This window comes from Globicephala melas, chromosome 7 (assembly GCF_963455315.2).
Source record: "Globicephala melas chromosome 7, mGloMel1.2, whole genome shotgun sequence".
Lineage (NCBI taxonomy): Eukaryota > Metazoa > Chordata > Mammalia > Artiodactyla > Delphinidae > Globicephala > Globicephala melas.
In genome coordinates this window covers 9,042,349-9,069,497 of record NC_083320.1, presented here as the reverse complement: position 1 = coordinate 9,069,497, position 27,149 = coordinate 9,042,349, and the positions used below count along the sequence as shown (strand labels likewise).

General features: G+C 38.3%; 1 protein-coding gene across 1 annotated transcript in view; it reads left to right on the top strand.

Moving 5' to 3' along the window:
* LOC115864672 (nuclear body protein SP140) overlaps window positions 1–27,149 on the top strand; it is a 77,707-nt gene that overhangs the window by 21,044 nt on the left and 29,514 nt on the right. The window contains exons 6-13 of the mRNA XM_070045888.1: window positions 3,298–3,381; window positions 8,441–8,521; window positions 10,053–10,124; window positions 14,938–15,021; window positions 16,419–16,502; window positions 16,905–16,985; window positions 26,587–26,673; window positions 26,889–27,005. Of these exons, the coding sequence (XP_069901989.1) occupies window positions 3,298–3,381; window positions 8,441–8,521; window positions 10,053–10,124; window positions 14,938–15,021; window positions 16,419–16,502; window positions 16,905–16,985; window positions 26,587–26,673; window positions 26,889–27,005 (690 nt within the window). The remainder of the gene's footprint in view (window positions 1–3,297; window positions 3,382–8,440; window positions 8,522–10,052; window positions 10,125–14,937; window positions 15,022–16,418; window positions 16,503–16,904; window positions 16,986–26,586; window positions 26,674–26,888; window positions 27,006–27,149) is intronic.

Sequence of the window (27,149 nt, the reverse complement as noted above, 5' to 3'; positions counted from 1 at the left end):
GACTGAGCTCCTGGGTGGAGAGTGCACCCTGGAGAAGGAATGCAGCAGGAGATGGGGAAGCCAGAGCAGTGGTGTGTTGTTTGGGCTCCCAATTAACCAGCCAGATCTGGAATTCAAGAATATTGCTAGGCAGATGTGATAACTAATAAGATGGAACATGAACCCAAGAGAGAAGATCTCACCACAACCATGAGGCAGAATTAAGGGGGAGGACTCACAGCAGTAATTGTGAGCCAGGAATTCAGTAGATCTGGGAAGGAGTAAGGGTTTGTGACAAGTCCAAAGAGGAAGCCTTTGATGTGTCAAAGGGAGGAACAGTTGTAAACAGTACTCATAATAAAAGAAAAGAGAGGAAGAGAGTAAGCAGTAATTGTGTGGAGGGTGTGGAAGAGATGGTGTTCTGTAGAAAAGAAGGAAAGGAGAAGGGAAGGAGTAAAAGAAAGAAAGGAGAAGCGAAGGAGTAAAAAGGGGTGAAGAGAACAAAGGGCAGTAATAACTCTGACTATGACAATAGTCACAATGCATAACATTCACAGACCACTAGGCGTAAGGTCAGTGCTTCCAGTGCATCAACATGTTTAATGCTCACATATGCCTCATTTACTTTTGTAACCAGGATGCACTGTTTCTAGCTTTTAATCATCTTTTCATTCATATTATTACTAATAATTAATCATTAAATTCTAACACATAAGACATTAATTGAAAATTATGATTTCTTGCTAAGTTACTGTACCCAGGTATCACTTTACCAGTAGCATCTCATTTAATTCTCATAACAATCCTGTCATAAGGGTTTTGTTATTCCCATTTTTCAGGAGAAAAAACTGAGGTGTGAAGATAGTTAGTGATTCAGTGAGTGAAACAGCCTTCAAGCCCAAGAAAATGTCTCCATCCTTAAGCCAAATGGTCTACAATAAATTTAGTTATTTGTTAACTGTTGATTTTTTTTCTTGGAAATGACAAATCTAAGAAAAAGCCATAAGAATGGCCTTGCAGAATGTCATTAATATGTATCCTTAATTTGGATTATACGTCAGATATTATATATTTTAGAGATGTATTAATACATTTATGTAACATTCAGATGTATTTTAATAATAATACTTATTCTTTTTAATAAAGACAAAGAGCTAAAAGTATAAAATGTATATTAGAAAGTACAAAGTGTATCAAAAATATATTTAGAGATTCATCTACCACTGAGAATAGTGGGAATGAGAATGAAGTGGTGGAAGGATTCGTAATAGTTATTTGTAAAGAATAGAGGTTCATTATGAAAGGAAGGGGAAACAAATCCTTCAACATTCCTAATGTGATCTAGGTGACACCCTACCTAGAGCATATCAGTGATGGATGCAGATGAGTATAAGGGAAGAAGATTTATCTCGTGACCCAAATGGTACAATAAAAATCCAGGAAATGATGAATGAATGTGCCCGAGAATCTGAACAAGCAGTAAGGTTGACTGACAGTCCAATATTTGCCTGGATGACTGACTCTGAGTATGGTAGCACATACAGGGAAGGAGGAAGGGGGATGTGATGTGTTCATAATTCAGAAAGGAGGCCCCAGGGAGCTCCAAGGAACCCTGCTCCTCTCCCCAAGGGGCAGAGGAGTAGATCAGAGTTTAGGGTGAGGAGTCATTTACTTACCAAGAAAGCATATCTGGTTTTTGTGGTAAATGGGAGAGGTAAAAAAACCACAAAGAGACAGAGAGGGTAGGACACTGGAATAGCATAGGTATAAAGAGTATAAAGAGTTGGAAGAGAAAAACTAGAGAGACAAAGGGGGAAGAGCCAGAAGCCTCACTGGGGAAGAGAGAGGCAGAAATACAAGGTGACAGGAGTGGCCAAGGAGAGAGACGCCATCAGAAACAAGAATGCACAATCCTTCATCGGGGATACACAGCGTTGGGAAGAGGACTGTAAGTACAAATGTGAGAAATGAAGAGAAGTAGAATGGATTGTAAAAAGATGGAAAATAAGGCAGAGCAAACATAGAAAAAATTAACCTCCCCTCCTGCTTCACACTATCCACAAAATATAATTCAAGTTGGATCACAAATCTAAAAGTTAAGGCTAAAATGATAAAGCTTCTAAAAGAAAACACAGGAGCGTATCCTTGCAAATTTAGGGTTGACAAAAATTTGTTACATAGGACAGGAAAAGCATAGACCATAAAAGAAAAACTTGGTAAATTGCACTTCATCAAAATTAAAAACTACTAATCCAAAGACACCATTAAGAAAAGGAAAAGGCGAGTCATAGACTGGGAGAAAATATTTGCAATACATATATCTGACAAAGGATTGTACCTGTAATATATTAAGAACTCCTACAAAAGAATAATAAAAATACACACCACTAATTTAAAAAATGGACAAAAGACTTGAACAGACACTTCACTCAGAAGATATAAAATGACCAATAAGAACATAAACAAAGTATCATTAGTGATTGGGGAAATGCAAATTTCATTAGTCATTGGGGAAAAGCCACAATGAGCTAACATTTGGTTACTAGAATTGCTAAAATTAAAAATACTGACAACACCAAATGCTGATGAGACTATGGAACAATTAGAACTCCTTTATATACATTGCTAGTTGGACTATAAAGTGATAGATATAACCACTTTGGAAAACTAGCAGTTTCCTATAAAGTTAAATATAACCCACGACCCAGCAGTCCTACTCCTAAGTATCTTCTCATAAGGAATGAAAACATATGTTCACACAAATATTTGTATAACAATGTTTATAGTAGCTTTATTCCAAATAGCTGAAATCTGGAACCAATTCAAATTCTCATCAATAAGAGAAAATAAACGGTGATATATTTATAGAATGGAATACTATTCAGCAATATAACGAATGAACTACTGGTATATGTAACCACATGGATGAATCTCAGAAACATTATGTTGAGAAAAAGAAGCCAGTCACAGGAGTATGTACTATGTGATCCTATTGATGTGAGCATCAGTACAGACAAGTATAGTACCAGAAAGGAAGGACTTGTTAATGGTGATAGAAATCAAAACAGTGGTTGCTTATAGTGGTTGGAAACTGAATGGCATGGTGGAAATGTTCCAAATCTTGACTGTGATGTTGGTCACAGAGCTGTTTTACACTTAAGATATGTGCATCTCAATGAAAAAGAGGCAAGCAAGGCTCTGCTGGGCCTCAGATAGGGTCCTTGGAACTTGAACATCATCAGAGTTCATCTTGAGCACACAGAGGTCTCTTCTCTGGATACTGTCTGAGTTCTGTCTTTTTCTTATTGCTCTCTTTAGTGTCCTTGGAACAGTCACCTCTCCAAATGAACAATGTAATAAGATTAGAAGATGTACCCAGCTTACTGCCATATAACAAACAAGGTAACAATCATTTAATTTATCAATTCCATATTAAACCTTTGTTTTCTTGTCTTCATGGAAGCAAAGCCTACCTTTGGTCTCCTATGCTAGGCCTCTGCTAGCCCCCTGCTAGCCCCCACTTCTCCTACCTGCCCCCTTCTTCTCCTACCTGCTCACATATGCAACAGAGACAGTGAGAAAAGGAATCTGAACTCCTGAGTAGATGGAGCATCCATTGATGGGGAATATAAAAAGAGAAAATTGAAAAGGTAGATAGGGTGTAATATGTGACAAATTACATGAATGGATCCAGTTTTCTAAAATCCCCCTCTTCCAGGTTGAGATAGGGGATAATTTTCAATTAATTTCACAGAACAACTAAGAGGAACTTGGAAACATCATGGCATATCAGGTTCACGCGGGAGAACTGGCCAGTTGGAGGTCCCTGGTACTGTAGTCAGAGTCCAAGAGGAGAGTTTTGGAGATGATGAGAGGGGAGAACCTGGAGGATGAAATCACACAGAGAGACAAAAGTTGAATAGTGTTGGGAGACAGAGGTCAAAATAAAGTGGGAGAAACAGATGGAATGGGAGCAAGTGTAAGACACCGCAGAGAATAGATAAACTGAAAAAGTTCTCAGAAACAGAGATAAAAGTTGAGAGCGAAAAGTATGGAAAGGGCAAGACCGAGAGGAAAATAAATACTAAGAATTGGGAAAAGTCAGGGAGACGTACAAAGGCAACTATGAGGAGAAAGAGCTGAAGGAGAATGGATGGAAAACAGGTTGAGAGTGAAAAGACAATAAAAGAGAGAGGAGCAGATCGGGACATTGTAGGCTTGAGGTAAGAGCACTGTATATAAGCAACTTTGGGCACAAGTGTTGGCAACATTAGCTGTGAGTTTTCAGATTAAACTGTCCTTAACCATCAAAGTGGCACTTGTAAAATACTCACATTGCAATAGTCCTCTCCCTGAATATTCCAGAGACTGCTATGACCAAATCACCACCCTAGATTGCCTTCAGAGTACCTTTATCCGTGGACTCAAAGACCATGGTCTGCTAGATATCTACATGTGAATTCTTTTAAGAACTTTTAACTTGGCATTTCAGAACTAAAAGTAGCGTCTTCATCACTCAAGCTAGATCTAAACTCCTCTTCAGCATTCATGTTTCAGTGATGGATCCTTATTATCTCATAGGTTTTCAAGTTGGAAGTCTAGGCGTCACCGTGACTGCTCTTGCCCTCAAATAAATGCCTGTTACTCATCCAGTATAGTCATTTCTCTTCCAGAATATCTCCAAGCTGTCCATCTGTCACACCCTGAAGTCTTCAGACCTCTGCCATGGTTCTCAAAGCAACAGTCTTCTGTTCATGACCTTCCTCTAATCTTGCTTCCAACAAATGTGTTATTTGCACTTCAACTACATGGGACATTTGAAAATGAAAATTAGATTGTGTTATGTTCCAACATACTTTCTTAATACACTAAGGATTAAATAAATGTTTCTCTGAGTGGCATCCAAGATTACCCATGATAAGCCCCGTATTGATTTTCCCAGCCTCCTCACCTGCCTCCTGCACTATTAATTCAATATAGTATAAACTTTTTTCCCCCAATAATTTTATTTTTAAAATTTGTATTTTATTTTATTTTTTAAAATTTTACTGTAATATAATTGATTTACAAGGTTGTGTTAGTTTCAAGTGTACAGCAAAGTGATTCAGTTATACATATATGTTCATATATATGTATATATATTCTTTTTTTACATTCTCTTCCATATAGTTCCCTGTACTATACAGTAGGTCCTTGTTGGTTATCTTTTTTTATATATAGTAGTGTGTATATGTTAATCCTAAACTCCTAATTTATCCCTCCCCCACCTCTCCTTTGGTAACCATGTTTGTTTTCTATGTCTGTGAGTCTGTTTCTGTTCTTTAAGTAAGTTCATTTGTATCATTTTTTAAAATTCCACATACATATAAGCAATATCATATGATATTTGTTTTTCTCTGTCTCATTTACTCCCCCAATAATTTTAGTTGTTAAATCTTTCATATTTGAGCATTTTCATACATTTTCTGCCTTATTCAACACTGTTTTCACATTCTACTACTCTCCACTTAACCTCCTCACTCTGGTAAATCCTATTTAAAACATACTATTGCAGGGAGGCCTTTCTTTAGAGAAAGCTAGAAAGAAACAATTGAAAGACAAAGGATAGGAGAGAAGGAGCAACATAAGAGAAACAAGACAAAAGTTGCAGAAACAGAGAAAGAGACAGTCCAGGAGACACCAGCAGAAAGAAACAGAGGCAGAGATGGATAAAATGTAAAGATTCAAACGGAAAGGGAAGAAGTAGAAAGAGAATGTGTATAAAAAAAGGAAACCACTAAGATCAGAAACTACCACTAAGATCAGGAACAAGACAAGGTTGCCCACTTTCACCACTATTATTCAACATAGTTGGCCACAGTAATCAGAGAAGAAAAAGAGATAAAAGGAATCCAGATTGGAAAAGAAGAAGTAAAGCTGTCACTGTTTTCAGATGACATGATACTATACATAGAGAATCCTAAAGATGCTACCAGAAAACAACTAGAGCTAATCAATGAATTTGGTAAAATAGCAGGATACAAAACTGATGAACAGAAATCTCTTGCATTCCTATACACTAATGATGAAAAATCTGAAAGTGAAATTAAGAAAACACTCCCATTTACCACTGCAACAAAAAGAATAAAATATCTAGGAATAAACCTACCTAAGGAGACAAAAGACCCATATGCAGAAATTTATAAGACACTGATGAAAGAAATTAAAGATGATACAAATAGATGGAGAGATATACCATGTCCTTGGATTGGAAGAATCAACATTGTGAAAATGACTCTACTACCCAAAGCAATCTACAGATTCAATGCAATCCCTATCAAACTACCACTGGCATTTTACACAGAACTAGAACAAAAAATCTCACAATTTGTATGGAAACACAAAAGACCCCGAATAGCCAAAGCAATCTTGAGAAAGAAAAACAGAGCTGGAGGAATCAGGCTCCCTGACTTCAGACTATACTACAAAGCTACAGTAATCAAGACAGTATGGTACTGGCACAAAAACAGAAAGATAGATCAATGGAACAGGATAGAAAGCCCAGAGATAAACCCATGCACATATGGTCACCTTATCTTTGATAAAGAAGGCAAGAATATACAGTGGAGAAAAGATAGCCTCTTCAATAAGTGGTGCTAGGAAAACTGGACAGCTACATATAAAAGAATGAAATTAGAACACTCCCTAACACCATACACAAAAATAAACTCAAAATGGATTAAAGACCTAAATGTAAGGCCAGACACCATCAAACTCTTAGAGGAAAACATAGGCAGAACACTCTATGACATAAATCACAGCAAGATCTTTTTTGATCTGCCTCCTAGAGAAATGGAAATAAAACAAAAATAAACAAATGGACCTAATGAAACTTAAAAGCTTTTGCCCAGCAAAGGAAATCATAAACAAGATGAAAAGACAACCCTCAGAATGGGAGAAAATATTTGCAAATGAAGCAACTGACAAAGGATTAATCTCCAAAACATACAAGCAATTCATGCAGCTCAATATTAAAAAAACAAGCAACCCAATCCAAAAATGGGCAGAAGACCTAAATAGACATTTCTCCAAAGAAGATATACAGATTGCCAACAAACACATGAAAGGATGGTCAACATCATTAATCATTAGAGAAATGCAAATCAAAACTACAATGAGATATAATCTCACACCTGTCAGAATGGCCATCATCAAAAAATCTACAAACAGGGATTCCCTGGTGGCACAGTGGTCGAGAGTCCGCCGGCCGACGCAGGGGACACGGGTTCGTGCCCCGGTCTGGGAAGATCCCACATGCCGCAGAGCGGCTGGGCCCGTGAGCCATGGCCACTGACCCTGCACGTCCGGAGCCTGTGCTCCGCAACGGGAGAGGCCACAATAGTGAGAGGCCCACGTAGTGCAAAAAAAAAAAAAAAATCTGCAAACAATAAATGCTGGAGAGGGTGTGGAGAAAAGGGAACCCTCTTACACTGTTGGTGGGAATGTAAATTGATACAGCCACTATGGAGAACAGTATGGAGGTTCCTTAAAAAACTAACAATAGAACTACCATATGACCCAGCAATCCCACTACTGGGCATATACCCTGAGAAAAGCATCATTCAAGAAGAGTCATGTACCAAAATGTTCATTTCAGCTCTATTTACAATAGCCAGGACATGTAAGCATCCTAAGTGTCCATCAACAGATGAATGGATAAAGAAGATGTGGCACATATATACAATGGAATATTACTCAGCCATAAAATGGAATAAAACTGAGTTATTTGTAGTGAGGTGGATGGACCTAGAGACTGTCATACAGAGTGAAGTAAGTCAGAAAGAGAAAAACAAACCGTATGCTAACACATATATATGGAATCTAAAAAAAAAAAAGAAAAAAAAGTTGGTCAGAAGAACCTAGGGACAAGATGTGAATAAAGATGCAGACCTACTAGGGAATGGACTTGAGGATACGGGGAGGAGGAAGGGTAAGCTTGGACAAAGTGAGAGAGTGACATGGATATATATACACTACCAAATGTAAAATAGAAAGCTAGTGGGAAGCAGCCGCATAGCGCAGGGAGATCAGCTCGGTGCTTTGTGACGACTTAGAGGGGTGGGATAGGGAGGGTGTGAGGGTGGAAGATGCAAGAGTGAAGAGATATGGGGACATATGTATATGTATAACTGAATCACTTTGTTATAAAGCAGAAACTAACACACCATTGTAAAGCAATTATACTCCAATAAAGATGTTAAAAAAAAAAAAAAAAAACGGAAAGGGAGATTTTTCCACAATGGATGAATTCCTCAGCCCCTAGTGAAAGCTGCTGGTGCAAAGTTAACCTTCAGGTCAGGTTATTTTGGGGAGTGGGTCCTTCCAGTTTCTCAGGATTTCTTGATTTTCTAGTTATTTTCTTGCTGTGATTCCTCCTTGGTCATAAATTGAGATGTCTGTGGGATTTCATTCTTTACTGCAGGGAACAACAATGCCTGTTGGGAGGCCTGTGATGGAGAAGAGCCCCAGGGAGCCTGGAACTTCCCACCAAGATGTGAGCTGGGTAAGGATGGGGAGGGATTGCCAGCCGAGGGTGTCAAGTGGCTGAATTCAGAGCTGGTGTTTATTGATGCTTTTTACCCTGAGCACACTCCACAGTCAAAAGATCTAGTGTGTCTTGGAATCCCATGAGTCCATAATAACATAAGTAACATAACAAATAACATAAATATTCCTAAGTGCATTCTAGTAGCAATATGCTGGAGAAAAGTGTTGTCTCTCATAGCTATTAATAGTAAAGACTTGAATTTATACCGACCTGCCCTTTATCTTCTCTAAAGAATAAAAACTAAGTATTATTCTATTTGGCTATAATGCTATTATTTTGTGCCTAACCTTGGAAAACCCCCAAAAGAAACATGGTCCTTCAGATCAATTGCTCCCAAATCTAAAGTACAATTTTTGTCAACTATTATTTATTATGTGACTGATTTTTCAAAGAATTTTGGCAAACAAGATGTCATTCTTCTCTCCACAAAGTTATGGATGTAACAGATAAAATGTTACTTATTCCTGTTTTATAGGTAAAGAAATAGAATCACTGAAGTGTGTAAGGGTCTTTTAGCAGTCAAAGCAGTTAAACAAGCGAGGGTACCAGCATCCTCGATGACTTGCTATGGTGACTATTGTGTGGGGCTGCAGAGGGTCAGGGCAGCCAAGACTTAGGTACATATATATGATGGAATATTACTCAGCCATAAAAAGGAACGAAATTGGGTCATTTGTAGAGATGCGGTTGGACCTAGAGTTTGTCATACAGAGTGAAGTAAGTCAGAAAGAGAAAAACAAATATCGTATATTAACGCATATATGTGGAATCTAGAAAAATACAGGTGAACCTATTTGCAGGACAGGAATAGAGATGCAGACGTAGAGAATGGACATGTGGACACAGGGGAGAGGAGAGGTGGGATGAATTGGGAGATTAGGATTGACATATATACACTACCATGTGTAAAATAGATAGCTAATATGAAGCTGCCGTATTGCACAGGGAGCTCAGCTTGGTGCTCTATTATGACCTACATGGGTGGGATGGGGTGGGAGGGAGGGAGGTCCAAGAGGGAGGGGATATATATCAGTATACATATACATGTATATCACTATACATATAGCTGATTCACTTTGTTGTACAGCAGAAACTAACACAACAGTGTAAAGTAACTATACCCCAATTAAAAAAAAAAAAAGAAAACTGACTCGTGAGTAGGAAAACTGTCAAAGAACACTAAAGGGCAAAGAAGAAGAAGACGACTGGGAGGGAAGCTCAGAGTAAAGGAGGTGTGTGATCCTTCATGGCACAAAAACAACCATGTGTGGGGACAGAAAAATGAGGAGAAAGGTGACTGAGGGATAACGGGAAGGAAAAAAGGCAGAGCAAGGCTCTGGTGGGTCTAAAGTGAGGTGTGTGGAGCAACAGTATCTTTTTCCCAAGGAGAAGTTCACCTGACCATTGAACACCAGAATTCAGCATGAGCACCCTGAGGTCTGTACCTCATCACCATGTCTGGTTGGTCTTTTCTGTTTTTCTTTAGTTTCCTGTGAGCCCAAAGCTCTTCAAGGGACAAACGAAGGCAATTCTGAAGAGATTCCCACACTGCAAGCAGGTAACGGGGGAGCTAATATTGATTTAAGTGACCAATTATCTCATTAATTTGTTTGCATGTCTGTATGCAAGGGACATTTCCCTTCATTCCCCCAAACACAAACACACACTTTTCCTTAGGCTCTGGTTGCTTTCTTCAGGTATATGGGAGGCAAGGGGGAAAGAGGGGCTAAGGACCTTAATGGAGGAGCTTCTGGGTAGAGAATTTAAGGGCACAGAATAAAAAAAATGTAGATTGGGGCCAGCACATGCAGTTGCCTAAGTAGTTTCAATTTTATTTAAAAGTATATGGAATCCATATACAACCAGATTGGGGTTTGGAGGAGAGAGATCATTTTAAACTTATGTCCCAGGGTTGCATAGGTTTAATGAAATACTATGTATAGGAGAGAAAAACAGGAAGTGAGTTAAAAGAAAAAATAAGGATGGATTAAAGACCTAATGTAAGGCCAGATACTGTAAAACTCTTAGAGTAAAACTTAGGCAGAACACTCTATGACATACATCACAGCAAGATCCTTTTTTACCCACCTTCTAGAGAAATGAAAATAAAAACAAAAATAAACAAATGGGACCTAATTAAACTTAAAAGCTTTTGCACAGCAAAGGAAACCATAAAACAAAAAGTCAGTCCTCAGAATGGGAGAAAATATTTGCAACCAAGTAACTGACAAGGGATTAATCTCCAAAATATACAAACAGCTCATGCAGCTCAATATCAAAAAAACAAACAACCCAATCAAAAAGATCTAAATAGACATTTCTCCAAGATCTAAAGAAGACATACAGATGACCAAAAAGCACATGAAGCATTGTTCAACATCACTCATTATTAGAGAAATGCAAATCAAAACTACAATGAGGTATCACCCCACACCGGTTAGAATGGCCATCATCAAAAAGCCTACAAACAATAAATACTGGAGAGGGTGTGGAGAGAAGGGGACCCTCCTACACTGTTGGTGGGAATGTAAATTGGTACAGCCACTTTGGAGAACAGTATGGAGTTTCCTTAAAAGAACTAAAAATAGAGCTACCATATGATCCAGCAATCCCACTCCTGGGCATATATCTGGAGAAAACTATAATTCGAAGAGATACATGAACTACAGTGTTCATTGCAGCACTGTTTACAATAGCCAGGACATGGAAGCAACCTAAATGTCCATTGATAGATGAATGGATAAAGAAGATGGTACATATATACAATGGAATATTACTCAACCATAAAAAGAACGAAATAATGCCATTTGCAGCAACATAGATGGACCTAGAGATTGTCATACTGAGTGAAGTAAGTCCGACAGAGAAAGACAAATATCATATGATATCATTTATATGTGGGATCCAAAAAAATGGTACAAATGAACTTATTTATAAAACAGAGTCACAGATGTAGAAAACAAACTGATGGTTACCAAGGGGGAAAGTGGGGGTAAGGATAATTTGGGACAGGAGTCCCCAACCCCTGGGATGCAGACCAGTACCGGTCCATGGCCTGTTAGGAACTGGGTCGCACAGCAGGAGGTGAGCAGTGGGCGAGCCAGTGAAGCTTCATCTGCCGCTCCCCATCACTTGTATCACCGCCTAAACCATCCCCCACCCCCCACACCACGTCCGTGGAAAAATTGTCTTCCACAAAACTGATCCCTGGTGCCAAAAAGGTTGGGAACTGCTGATTTAGGAGATTGGGATTGACATATACTCACTACTATATATTAAATAAATAACTAATAAGAACCTACTGTGTAGCACAGGGAACCCTACTCAGCACTCTGTAATGACCTATATGGAAAAAGAGTCTAAAAAAGAGTGGAGATATATATATATATAACTGATTCACTTTGCTGTACAGCAGAAACTAACACAACATTATACCTCAACTATACTCCAATAAAAATTAATTTAAAGGGGTGAGATAGGGAGGGTGGGTGGAAGACACAAGAGGGAGGAGATATGGGGATATATGTATATGTATAGCTGATTCACTTTGTTATACAGCAGAAACTAACACACCATTGTCAAGTAATTATACTCCAATAAAGATATTAAAAATTAATTTAAAAAATTAAAAATATAATAAAATAGAGAACTAACGATGACCTACTGTGTAGCACAGGGAACTCTACTTAATACTCTGTAATGACCTATATGGGAAAAGAATCTAAAAGAGTGGATATATGTATATGTATAACTGATTCACTGTGCTGTACAGCAGAAACTAATACAACATTGTAAATCAACTATACTCTAATAAAAATTTAAAAAAATAAATAGACGTGGAATCGAAATAGAACCAGGTTAGAATGTGGTGTCAGGGAGGGGAGATAATTTTCAACCTGCTTTCCTCGAGGTTGTGTCAGGAACATGGGCATAGTGGGTATAATCGCAAAATAGAAAACTCATGTCAAAGACATTTGAAATGAGCCTGCCAAGGGGAAGGAAGGATCCCTACTCGTTTGTCAGTGGCAAAAGATGAGAACTTTGATGATTTGCGGAAGGAATATGTGAGATGGAAAAAATATACAGAAAGGCTGAAATTTTAATTTTTAGATTTAAATTTTAAGTTGAAACATTACAAACAGGAAGTTAAGAACTAAAGAGAACAGATAGAAGCAGGGAAATGAGCACCATAGAAGAAAGGAGCTCAACTCAATAATCAAACAAGGTACAGAGTTTAAAAGGTAGAGAATGTGACATTAGAGAAAGACCCAGAAAGGGAAAGTGCTAAGAAATAGAAAGACTGGAGGAAAGTATAACAGTTATACATAGAGAAAAAGATAAAGGAGAAGAGTAAAACATCTGTAGAGAGGGAACACCATGTACAAGGATGGAGAAGATGGTTTGGGACATTGTAGGGACTGAAAGAAGAGTTGCTGCATGGAAGCAACTTCTAACACTAGGAGTTGAACATGTTAGCCATGAGTTTTCAGATTATGGTTCCTCCAATTAGCAAAGTGGCACCTGTAATACACTCAGAGGCAATGGGCCTCCCCTCAGCCATTCTTGTATACTCTATCTATAACTTAATGATCCCCAAATTCCTAACTCTGGCCCCAACTTGCCTTGTAAGCTCATTCATCTAAGTGCCTGACTATATTTGTACAGGGATCTGAGAGACATCTCCATTTGGATGGTTTTCGGGAACTTCAATACAAGTCACTTCCATAGTTGCATGTACCATCTTTCTTGATGCCAGATCTGCCTCCTTTCCTCGTGTTCCCTATCTCAGTATGGAACGCTATTGTTACATTCTTTAGGTAGACACCTAGGGGTCACCAATGACTCTTTTCCCTCCCTCAACTCACACACCCCATCAATCACCCAGTTTACTTAACTATACCTTTAACTTGTCTCTTACTAATCCATTTGTTGCCACACCTGACACGGAAGCCCTAGTCAGATGTCTCTTCTCTCTGGAACTAGAGCCAGGGCAACAGACTCTATATGGTCTCATACCTTCCCCCAGTCATCCTCCCACCATATCCATTCTCTCCAACTCAACTAGATGACCCTTTGAAAATGCAGGTTGGCTTATCTCACTTTCCTACCTTAAATCGATAACTTTTTGTTGTCAAAAGGTTGAAATCCTTCCCTATTTTCCTTCCCATGGCTCCAGCCTCATGTCTGCCTCTCCTGCAACGACTTCTAAAGTTTGTTTAAAACTTTGCAGTAATTTTAATTTTGATTACTTTTTCTCATCTGAGCCTTTGCACACACTTAGCCCTGTGCTTGGAACAATTTTCTTGGTCCACTCCACTCTCCATTCTGCTCACTAATCTGATGAAATCACATGGAAGTTATAGACCACCTCAGAGATACCTTTTCTAATTCCTAGTTCTAGAAAAAAACAGCATGAGAGACGGGGAGAAGACAGAAAGCTCAGCATCAGAAAAGGAAGAGGGAGAAAAGGCAGGTGGGAACAGACATGGGAAAAGAAACAAATCAGGACAAAGAGAAGTACCAAGAGATTCCAATAGCAAGATACCGAGATAGAAATAGAAGAAGCAGAGATGTGTGGAAAGGGTGAGAATGAGAAAGAGAACTGGGTTGGGAGACAATGTGTACAGTCTCCATCAGATTATTGGATTGTGCAAGCCCCCTCTTACCTTCATGAAACCCTAAGACACAGGTATGCAAACTGTTGTAACTTCTATTTTATGGTTGGGGAAATGAAACAGAAGGGCATGGAGGTTATTTTTGCAAGGGCAAGGTAGAAAAGGAAGAGTGGGCACCAGCATCCTGGGTGTGTCACTGAGGGTGACAGTTGTGTGAAGCCAGCTGACAGTCAGCGTGGGGTCATGTGGTCAGAAAAGGAAGAGGAAACCCAAGGAGTTCTGCAGGTTCCCAGGGGAGAGAACCAGGGTCCAAGAGAAGATTTGGTTAAGGAAAAATTAATGTTGGTGGGGAGGGAAAGGAAACCACTGAGAGACAGGAAGTATAGAAGTGGACCCAACCACTTAGGCTTGAAGAGATCTAGAATAAGAAAGCTAGAAAGGATAACAGGAGAAAAGGGATACACTATGACTGAAAAACAAACAAACCCCAAGACCTGAAGACAAGAGATGAGGAGAGAAACACAGACAATCAAAGAGATGCACAGCTAGGAAACAGAGCTGTGTGGAGGTGAACTGTGGGTAGGAAGCTGAGAAGGAGAGAGAAGAGGTGCAGATGGCAAAGAAGCAGAAGGAGATGGTGTGGCTCTCAGAAGCAGTGCTTGGAGCAGACATATGGTTTTTCCATCATGTTTGGCATGAGCCAATCGAGATCTGTTTCTGATCGCCCTCCATGGTCCATCATGTCCTTGTCTGCAGTGACCTGTTATCCCAAAACTCCCCAAATGACTCACGAAGGAGAACCCAAGGAAGTGCTCTGCCTACTACCAGTAGAGGGAGAAGGTAATTATGATTTAAACTCCTCAATAAATAGGAAAAAAAATCCCCCCTTCTCTCATCTTGCCATTCTCTTCTTCATATTCACATACATACACATGCAATTGTGTCGATTTTCTGTTTTGTTTTTTCCAAAACTGTGAGAGAGACTAAGGAGAAAGGTGAGCTGAGCTGAGTGGGGAGAGCACCCCTGCATGGAGAACATAGGGAAACAGGATGTGCCAAAGGTAGGCTGGGGTCCCAAAGCAGAAGTACCTGGGTGACTTTATTAAATGCATATAAAATCCAAATGTCAACAGGTTATGGCAGTTGAGGCAAGGAGATCATTTTCAGCTTACTTCGGAAGTACAAGGAACAAGGAAGTACGTTTTGTGAATGACTGATAAGCTTGCAATTTAGAAAGGTCATGTGGGAGACTTAGAATAGAGCTAATAAGGGAAGGCTCTCCAGCACTGTGGTCCATGTGAAAATGGAAGGACTTTTGTCAGTTTGAGAGAAGGGATCTGTGAGCATGAGGAAAATATATAAAATAAGGAAATTTTACAGGCATCTAGAAAGAGAAGACCCAGAGAAAAAGAGAAAAGGAGAAAATGGAAGACAAGGTAGAAAGGAAATTACCTCAATAAGAAATGAAATACAAAGATAAAAATTAGAGAAACTATATAGAGAGGCAAATAAATACCAAAAAAAATGTGCAAGGAAGTGCAGAGAAACTATGTCGAGAAAGAGTTTTATCAGATCAATAAAGAGTGAAAACAGCTGTACAGGGAAGAGAGGAGAGAAGTTAGGATCCTGGAATGCTGAAGTATGCATATCAGACAGGAGCATCTTCCATCCCAGTAGTGAGTTTCCAAGTTAGGTTTGCCCCATTGAGAGAGTGGTGTCCATAACATAGAGTAATAATTCCCTCCCTGGCAGCCTCAGCTACTCTCAGGTAACAGAATGTGTCTCAAGCACATGCCTGCTAGGCAAACCCATCTTCCAAGGTCATCCATCTATGTATTTACCTGAAGACATTTATCCCAGGGCCCTCTCCATTTGGATGTCTTTCAGGAACTGACACTTCCAAAATTGAAACCAACATCTTCTTCCATGAAACTGGAATGTCCTTTTCTTACAGGGTTTGCTCTCTCAGTAAATGGAACTTGAATGTCCCATTTTCTCTTGCTCCCATCTTGCCCATTTTCTCCACTTTAGCACAATTTTTATTTGCAAGATGGAAATCAGATCATATTACTTTCCCACTTAAACCTGGTGACCTTTGTTGTCCAAAGATTAGATCAGTTATCCTTCCTGTCTTTCTGTGCCTTCCATTCATCATGCGACCCTTGCCAATTTCTTCTTCCTCGTCTCACTTGTGGTCTGAGCATCCTGGCTCAGCTCATTTTCTTGTTTCTCTTTAGTGTCCTGTGATCCTGAAGCTTCCCAAATGACGAACAAAGAAGAACCAGAGAAGCTGCCTAGTCAACCACTATGTGATGGAGAAGGTAATTGTGATTTCAACTCCCAAATTGAATCTTTGTTTTTCTGTCTGCAGAGAGGAAAATCTCCATCTTTCTTCTCTCTTCCTACCCTGCTCCCCTTCACATACCCATACAGAAGAAATATGTAGAGCCAACTGGAAAGGATGAAAAAGACAGAGAAAATTAGTGTATAAGAAGGGAGTGAGATGGGTAGACTGTTTTCAGCCTCTGATGATAATGACGGGAGCCATGTTAACCTCTAGGTCAGGTGAGCTCAAAGGCAGGAGGGTCTAAGGACAAGGACATTCCCATCTTGGAGATACTTGAGCCGCTCTGGTCTTCCTGGTTGTCTCTGGGAGGGTTTTCCTACTACGGTTTCCATTGGTCATACACTGGGGTTCCAAGAGATTTCATTCTATTTATCAGAAGGAAGCAGTACCTGTTCAGAAGTGTGTGATGAAGAAAAACCCCAGGAATCCTTGAGCTCACTACCAAAAAGTGGAGCAGGTGAGAGAGATAAGGACTGTCTGGGCTGCAGGGTGTCAGGAGGATGGTGTTTCCTGATGGATTTTACTCTAGGAATACTCCACAATGAAAGCTCCAGTTAATTCTCAAATATCATTCTTCACATTTACCTTGGCTCTTTGGCCCTTGTACCTTGCAAGGGACAAGAAACCTTAAGCAACTCCATAATTAGGAGATCATGTTGTTTGATTGTAGGTATCCATATATTCAGTTGTAGTAGATAGAATTCCACATAGGAGAAAGAACACAGAAGTTGTACAAAAATTTGATTAACTTTAGTGGAACTGTTAGTACATTATTCTCTAGCTATTTATTATCTCCCAAGACTATTTATATTCACCTCTTCCAGCACAGAAACATAATCTTTCATTTGTGTATTATCTACAGAGAGTTGATTTATTGGTTAAGTTGGTGTAATATACTTTAAATCATCATAAACTGTTTCTTTGCCCAAATGTTTGAACTTTTGATCTTATTATAGGAATAACTCATGACTTCAAATGTTTGAGGTTCTTTGGGGGTTTTAGTTGTTTCTTATTCCATGGACAACACTCAAAGATGAAGTACAGTTGGGTTTAAGCTGATTTTGATGATTAGGTGGAGTCATGGTCTTTATATAAATAGTTTGTAGCATCCTTGCCCTGAATGCCCATCAGTAGCTGTCAGCCTGATATTTCTTAATGCAATTTATCCTCAATTAAAATTTATTTTAGAAGCATAATTACAAGTAAAGCCATTATTTTTTTCCAGGAGTTGGCTTGGGACGATGACATATACAAAAATTCTTCAAATTGGCTCTACTAGAAATATTTTAGAAGAACTGAATTATAAAGTTAGGGTGGTGATCGTCCTAAGTGAAGTCAGTCTTGGAATGTTATTATTAGTAGTAACATTATAGGGAAGTCAGAGGCTTCAGACACTAAACCAGTAAATAGAAAAACTAAAGTTGTAAGGATAAAGGATAAAAATATGAAGGAGAATGTGACAATCAGTGTGACAATCTAGGCATCCAGGAAAACTTTATTCTGATTGATCTTGAGTGGAAGCAGTTCTACTTCATGGAATTATCTGCATGTTCTGGGGATCTTTGGGTAGTAAAAAGACATTAAATAATCCACTTGATATTTGTTTTTATATGGGCACCTGAAGAGATTGAAAATCTGTTTGTTTCCACAGCATTCAGAAGTTATGATCTGCTCCAAATGCATAATGGCTTTCAGTTTAACAATTTGACATGTCCTAGAGAAGGCTCTATGTTCAGTTACTTGAGACAATTTTGCTTTCTGTAAGGGAATGAACTCTACAAGGGAGTCTGGAACAGTCATTGCATAACCAGCCTGGTATTTCATTTTACTTTATTTTCTTTTGTCTCATTTAATTTTATTTTTATTTTAGAGATAAAACTTATCACCAAACAATATTAAGTCAGGATTTAGTAAGGAAGTATCTAAACTATCTCTTCTGGAAGTGGACATTAGAAACTAAATCCTAGGATTCTCCTTCCTTGAGTAAGAATATTACTCTATAACACACACACACACACACACACACACACACACACACGACATTTTCTTTATCTATTTATCTATTGATGAACACTTAGGTTGTTCCCATGTCTTTGGCTATTGTTTAAATAATGCTGCAGTGAACATTAGGGTGCAGATTTTGTTTCCTTTGGATTATATATCCAGGAGTGGAATTGCTGGAACATAAGGTAGTTCTATTTTTAGTTTTTTGAGGAAACTCCATGCTGTTTTCCACAGTGGCTGCACCAATTTACATCCCACCAACAGTGCTCAAGGGTTCCCTTTGCTCCGCATTCTCACCAACATTTGTTATTGCTTGTGTTGACAATCTCCTTTTCTTAAACATCAACTCTGCCATACAACGTAACCTAAAAATGGGGGTAATGTCTTATGATATTCACGGTCCCTGGGGTTTAGGAACAAATCTTGGGAGGTCATTTTAGAATTCTACCTATGACAATGAAGCTTGAGTAAATCTCCAGAAAATAACTATCCAGATGAGACATTGATTTTCCCAAGCAAATAATATAGGCTACCAAACAAATTACAACACCAAAGAAAGCTGAGCGTAAGTGTGTTAAAGAAAAGAATTTGACTTTAGAAAAGACTATAGTAATTGGCTTAGGCACTACAGGGAAGTGAGGTATACCTATTTTGTTTATTTCCTGCATATCTTGAATATGCATAGTATAGGCATACTGATGTTCAGATTAACTATAAAGTGATCATGTGTAGGAGAATTTTCCAGGAATTCTAAGGTTAGCCCTTCTTAGTACACTTAATATGTAGTTTCATTTGCAGAATAGAGCCTTACCTATTAAATTTTTAGGAGTTTCTTGGAGAAAAGAAAGGACAGTTTGTTACATAATGGTCTGAATATAGCAGTTATTGGTTGGCACAGGGAACTACTCTTGGTCATTTTTTTCAGTCCTTTTAGAGAAATATTATCAAATGAGTCATTTACTTTTGACATGGCAAAAGTTCCCCACTGAAATCTAAAGACATCTTTTGTGAAAATTTACCATTTATTAAATGAAAGTTAGAATCACACTGAGAGTACAGAGAGGAAGTGAAAGTTCTGCCAGTGGGAGATTGTGACTTTGGCAAAGACAAGCCCATGACATAGAGTTCTAAGTATGAATGGTGTCCTGAAAATGGAGTATTGTGCTCATCAATCAAGCAGAAACTAAAAAGAAGACATATGATCAATTACATGATAACAGTTATGGACTGAACAAAAGGATTTTCTTTCAAAAATTAATATGATGTCAAGTATCCTCATGAAAGTTTTGGTGAGGGACCCAAGACAAAATGTGACAAACTATATTTGCACTAATTATCGACTTTCTAATGGACCCCCATCCATTAATTAGTCTTTGGGGCTAGCTTGGATTGGGGATTTATCAAATCTATGCCTCTATCTATTTGGATCACCATCTTCTAATAATGAAGAAGCACAGGAAAATCAGGAACAGACAAACACACGAGACAAGACTTTTAAAAAAATAGACAAAAGAAAAGTGAGAATAAATGGAGTAGTGGAAGAATAAGCACATTAATAGAACATTTGCTAAATGCTGTCCCGCCAAACCAAAATGTCTGCCTACTTTGTATGTAATTGCATACACATCTTTAAATAATAAAATAAATTCAGAAATAAAACTTCAATGAAACAAGTCAGAGCTCAAGTTGTTCTTGAGATGGATTCACTTGGCAGTGGATCAGGAAGACAATCTGAGTTGTGCACAAGAAGCTGGGGTTTTGGACCAACATCTGTTGGTCCAAGGGTCCCACAAGACACCCCTAAGCAAGAGTCCTCAAGACGATCTTGGTGGGAACACCATTTGTGAAGGAAGAGTGGCCACCGTGCAATATTTGAAGCTAAAGCTGGATTTGTAGCTTGCTAAGCAAGACACATGGTGGGAGGAAGCACTGTACACAGTTTTTTTTAATAAAGGAAACTGCTGATTTTACTTATTTTTAATTAATTTTTATTGGAGTATAGTTGATTTACAATGTTGTGTTTTTACTTACACTTTTGGGACGCATGTAGTTCAGGGACTGCAGACTTTCAGAAACAGGAGTGTTTATAAATCGGTTAGCATTTAGCCATACACATAGGCTTTCTGAAGTGTATCTGGCTGATTTTCATAAGTGTAAGGCTGCAACTGATTAGCTGACTTTAGATGTGGTTAGTGATGCAAGCAGTCATTGGCCAATTGGGATGAATTTAAAACTGGTTCTGTCAATTACATTTTGCAACTTTCAAAGGACAGTCAGTTTTTCCTAGAAGGATAAGATCTTTTTATTTTATTCTTAGGGATAAAAGTAGAAAAATGAAAGTAGAGAAAGCAGAATGAGGTTCAAAAGATGGGAAAAACATGGCTCTGTCGGATCTCAGGTGTGATTATTGGAGCAGATATTCTTTTTCCCAGAAGGCAGTTCATTGTTTTTTTTCTTTTTGGTTTTTCTTTTCTTTTCTTTTCTTTTTTACATCTTTATTGGAGTATAATTGCTTTACAATGTTGTGTTAGTTTCTGCTGTATAACAAAGTGAATCAGCTATATGTATACATATATCCCCATATACCATCCCTCTTGCATCTCTCTCCCACCCTCCCTATCCCACTCCTCTAGGTGGTCAAAGAGCACCGAGCTGATCTCCCTATGCTATGTGGCTGCTTCCCACTACCTATCTATTTTACATTTGGTAGTGTATATATGTCAATGAAACTCTATCACTTTGTCTTATATTACCTGTCCTCCTCCCTGTGTCCTCAAGTCCATTCTCTGCGTCTGCATCTTTATTACTGTCCTGCCGCTAGGTTCATCAGAACCATTTTTTTTTTTTTTTTTTAGATTCCATGTATATGTGTTAGCATACGGTATTTGTTTTTCTCTTTCTTACTTACTTCATTCTGTGTGACAGTCTCTAGGTCCATCCACCTCACTACAAATAACTCAATTTTGTTTCTTTTTATAGCTAATATTCCACTGTATATATGTGCCACAACTTCTTTATCCATTCATCTGTCAGTGGACACTTACGTTGCTTCCATGTCCTGGCTATTGTAAATAGTGCTGAAATGAACATTGTGGTGCATGTCTCTTTTTGAATTATGGTTTTCTCAGGGTATATGCCCAGTAGTAGAATTTCTGGGTCGTATGGTAGTTCTATTTTTAGTTTTGTTAGGAACCTCCATAGTAGCTGTATCAATTTACATTCCCACCAACAGTGCAAGAGGGTTCCCTTTTCTCCACACTCTCTCCAGTGTTTATTGTTTGTAGATTTTTAAAATTATGGCCATTCTCACCAGTGTGAGGTGATACCTCATTGTGGTTTTGATTTGCATTTCTCTAATGATTAGTGATGTTGAGCATCCTTTCATGTGTTTGTTGGCAATCCGTATATCTTCTTTGGAGAAATGTCTATTTAGTTCTTCTGCCCATTTTTGGATTGGGTTGTTTGTTTTTTTAATACTGAGCTGCATGAACTGCTTGTATACTTTGGAGATAAATCCTTTGTCATTTGCTTCATTTGCAAATAATTTCTCCTATTCTGAGGGCTGTCTTTCTTCTTATTTGTAGTTTCCTTGTAAGTTTCATTAGGTCCCATGTATTTATTTTTGTCTTTATTTCCATTTCTCTAGGAGGTGGGTCAAAAAGGATCACCCTGTGATTTATGTCAAAGAGTGTTCTTCCTATGTTTTCCTCTAAGGGTTTTATAGTGTCTGGCCTTACATTTAGGTCTTTAATCCATTTTGAGTTTATTTTTGTACATGGTATTAGGAAGTGTTCTAATTTCATTCTTTTACATGTAGCTGTACAGTTTTCCCAGCACCACTTATTGAAGAGGCTGTCTTCTCTCCATTGTATATTCTTGCCTCCTTTATCAAAAATAAGGTGACCATATGTGCATGGGTTTATCTCTGGGCTTTCTATCCTGTTCCATTGATCTGGATTTCTGTTTTTGTGCCAGTACCATACTGTCTTGATTATTGTGGCTTTGTAGTATAGTCTGAAGTCAGGGAGCCTGATTCCTCCAGCTCTGTTTTTCTTTCTCAAGATTGCCTATTCGAGGTCTTTTGTGTTTCCATACAAATTGTGAAATTTTTTGTTCTAGTTCTGTGAAAAATGCCATTGGTAGTTTGATAGGGATTGCATTGAATCTGTAGATTGCTTTGGGTTGTATTGTCATTTTCACAATATTGATTCTTTCAATCCAAGAACGTGGTATACCTCTCTATCTATTTGTATCATCTTTAATTTCTTTCATCAGTGTCTTATAGTTTTCTGCATACAGGTCTTTCGTCTCCTTAGGTAGGTAGATTTATTCCTATGTATTTTCTTCTTTTTGTCACAGTGGTAAATGGGAGTGTTTCCTCAATTTCTCTTTCAGGTTTTTCATCATTAGCGTATAGGAATGCAAGAGATTTCTGTGCATTAATTTTGTATCCTGCAACTTTACCAAATACGTTGATTAGCTCTAGTAGTTTTCTGATAGCATCTTTAGGATTCTCTATGTATAGTATCATGTCATCTGCAAACAGTGAGAGTTTTACTTCTTCTTTTCCGATTTGGATTCCTTTTATTTCTTTTTCTTCTGTGATTACTGTGGCTAAAACTTCCAAAACTATGTTGAATAGTAATGGTGATAGTGGGCACCCTTGTCTTGTTCCTGATCTTAGAGGAGATGGCTTCAGTTTTTCACCATTGAGAACGATGTTGGCTGTGGGTTTGTCATATATGGCCTTTATTATGTTGAGGTAAGTTCCCTCTATGCCTACTTTCTGGTCGGTTTTTTATCATAAATGGGTGTTGAATTTTTTCAAAAGCTTTTTCTGTATCTATTAAGATTATCATGTGGTTTTTATCCTTCAATTTGTTAATATGGTGTATCACATTGATTGATTTGCATATATTGAAGAATCCTTGCATTCCTGGGATAAACCCCACTTGATCATGATGTATGATCCTTTTAATGTGCTGTTGGATTCTGTTTGCTAGTATTTTGTTGAGGATTTTTGCATCTATGTTCATCAGTAATTTTGGCCTCTAGTTTTCTATCCTTGTGACATCTTTGTCTGGTTTTGGTATCAGGGTGGTGGTGGCCTTGTGCAATGAGTTTGGGAGTATTCCTCCCTCTGCTATATTTTGGGAGAGTTTGAGAAGGATGGGTGTTAGCCCTTCTATAAATGTTTGATAGAACTTGCCTGTGAAGCCATCTGGTCCTGGGCTTTTGTTTGTTGGAAGATTTTTAATCACAATTTCAATTTCAGTATTTGTGATTCGTCTGTTTATATTTTCTATTTCTTCCTGGTTCAGTCTCAGAAGGTAGTGCTTTTCTAAAAATTTGTCCATTTCTTCCAGGTTTTCCATTTTATTGGCATATAGTTGCTTGCAGTAATCTCTCATGACCTTTGTATTTCTGCAGTGTCAGTTGTTACTTCTCCTTTTTCATTTCTAATTCTGTTGATTTGAGTCTTCTCCCTTTTTTTCTAGATGAGTCTGGCTAATGGTTTATCAATTGTGTTTATTTTCTCAAAGAGCCATCTTTTAGTTTTATTGATCTTTGCTATTGTTTCCTTCATTTCTTTTTCATTTATTTCTGATCTGATTTTTATGATTTCTTTCCTTCTGCTAACTTTGGGTGTTTTTTTGTTCTTCTTTCTCTAATTGCTTTAGGTGTATGGTTAGGTTGTTTATTTGAGATTTTCCTTATTTCTTGGGGTAGGATAGTACTGCTATAAACTTCCCTCTTAGAAGTGCTTTTGCTGCATCCCATAGGTTTTGGATCATCGTGTTTTCATTGTCATTTGTTTCTAGGTATTTTTTGATTTCCTCTTTGATTTCTTCAGTGATCTCTTGGTTAGTTAGTAGTATATTGTTTAGCCTCCATGTGTCTGGTTTTTTTACAGTTTTTTTCCTGTAGTTGATATCTAGTCTCATAGCGCTGTGGTCATAAAAGATACTTGATACGATTTCAATTTTCTAAAATTTACCAAGGCTTGACTTGTGTCCCAGGATATGATCTATCCTGGAGAATGTCCCACGAGCACTTGAGAAGTAAGTGTATTCTGTTGTTTTTGGATGAAATTTCCTATAAATATCAATTAAGTCCATCTTGTTTAATGTGTCATGTAAAACTTGTGTTTCCTTATTTATTTTCACTTTGGATGATCTGTCCATTGGTGAAAGTGCGCTGTTAAAGTCCCCTGCTATTATTGTGTTACTGTTGATTTCCCCTTTTATGGCTGTTAGCATTTTCCTTATCTATTGCAGTGCTCCTATGTTGGGTGTGTAAATATTTACAATTGTTATATCTTCTTCTTGGATTGATCCCTTGATCATTATATAGTGTCCTTCTTTGTCTCTTGTAATAGTCTTTATCTTAAAGTCTATTTTGTCTGATATGAGAATTGCTACACCAGCTTTCTTTTGATTTCCATTTGCATGGAATATCTTTTTCCATCTCCTCACTTTCAGTCTGTATGTGTCCCTAGGTCTGAAGTGGGCCTCTTGTAGACAGCATATATATGGGTCTTGTTTTTGTATCCATTCAGCCAGTCTATGTCTTTTGGTTGGAGCATTTAATCCATTTACATTTAAGGTAATTATCGATATGTATGTTCCTATTACCATTTTCTTAATTGTTTTGGGTTTGTTTTTGTAGGTCTTTTCCTTCTCTTGTGTTTCCTGCCTAGAGAAGTTCCTTTAGCATTTGTTGTAAAGCTGGTTTGGTGGTGCTGAATTCTCTTAGCTTTTGCTTGTCTGTAAAGGTTTTAATTTCTCCATTGAATCTGAATGAGACCCTTGCTGAGTAGAGTAATCTTGGTTGTAGGTTTTTCTCCTTCATCACTTTAAATATGTCCTGCCACTCCCTTCTGGCTTGCAGAGTTTCTGCTGAAAGATCAGCTGTCAACCTTATGGGTATTCCCTTGTATGTTATTTGTTGTTTTTCCCTTTCTGCTTTTAATATTTTTTCTTTGTATTTAATTTTTGATTGTTTGATTAATATGTGTCTTGGCATGTTTCTCCTTGGATTTATGCTGTATGGGACTCTCTGTGCTTCCTGGACTTGATTGACTCTTTCCTTTCCCATGTTAGGGAAGTTTTCAACTATAATCTCTTCAAATACTTTCTCAGTCCCTTTCTTTTTCTCTTCTTCTTCTGAGACCCCTATAATTTGAATGTTGGCATGTTTAACATTGTCCCAGAGGTCTCTGAGACTGTCCTCAGTTCTTTTCATTCTTTTGTCTTTATTCTGCTCTGTGGTAGTTATTTCCACTGTTTTATCTTCCAGGTCACTTATCCATTCTTCTGCCTCAGTTATTCTATTGATTGCTTCTAGAGAATTTTAAATTTCATTTATTTTGTTGTTCATCATTGTTTGTTTGCTCTTTAGTTCTTCTTGGTCCTTGTTAAGTGTATCTTGTATTTCCTCCATTCTATTTCCAAGATTTTGGATCATCTTTTCCAAGATTTTGGATCATCTTTAGTTCCAAGATTTTGGATCATTCATTACTATGAATTCTTTTTCAGGTAGATTGCCTATTTCCTCTTCATTTTTTTGGTCTGGTGGGTTTTTACCTTGCTCCTTCATCTGCTGTGTGTTTCTCTGTCTTCTCATTTTGTTTAACTTACTGTGCTTGGGGTCTCCTTTTCGCAGGCTGCAGGTTCGTAGTTCCCATTGTTTTTGGTGTCCGTCCCCAGTGGGTAAGGTTGGTTCAGGGGTCTGTGTAGGCTTCCTGGTGGAGGGGACTTGTGCCTGTGTTCTAGTGGGTGGGGCTGCATCTTGTCTTTCTGGTGGGCAGAGCCGTGTCTGGTGGTGTGTTTTGGGATGTCTGTGAACTTAGTAAGATTTTAGGCAGCCCCTCTGCTAGTCAGTGGGGTTGTGTTCCTGTCTTGCTAGTTGTTTGGCATGGGGTTTCCAGCACTGGAGCTAAAAAGCAGTTCATTATAGTTCAGAATATTAGTGTGCATTATGAGAGCCCCAGGAACTCTTCCCTAATCACTGTCTCAGGATCTGTGGATGGTAATTTTCCTGTGTCTCTTTAGTATCTGGCAAACTAGAAGCTCTTCAGATGAATACAGAAGGAGATTCTGAGGAGCTAACTTCTAGCCCACCATCTTATAATGGACAAGGTAACTATGCATTAAGAAAAAAAGCAGAAACTAAGTTCTGGTAAAGAGAAAAGGATGAGAAAGGGGAAAATGGAGACTTAAAGGAAGAGTCAGGTGTAGGGAGGATAAATGAAAGATTTCAGAGCAAGAGGTAGAAAAAGTGGGATCAACAAGGGTTCAGAAAAGAGGATCACTAGGGAAATGAAAAGTCTTCATAATTCACAATTTTGCCCCAGGAGCAGAGCCACCAACATTTGGAAATGAGAAGTGTTCCTGTGTTATATGTTTCTCAAAAGATGTGCCAGGAGGTCCAGAAGGAAGTACTGAAAGTAAAGAAGCTAGTGACATGATGGGTAAGGATACCTGAGTGTGGTGAGATGGGGGTGGCTCCACTGGTAACACAGATGCAGGTTGGGTGGTGGCAGGTGATCCAATCCATCCCAGTATCCTGATCTCTGCATTTGCTTGACCTGATCCTTTTGGGAATAGTAGGGAAG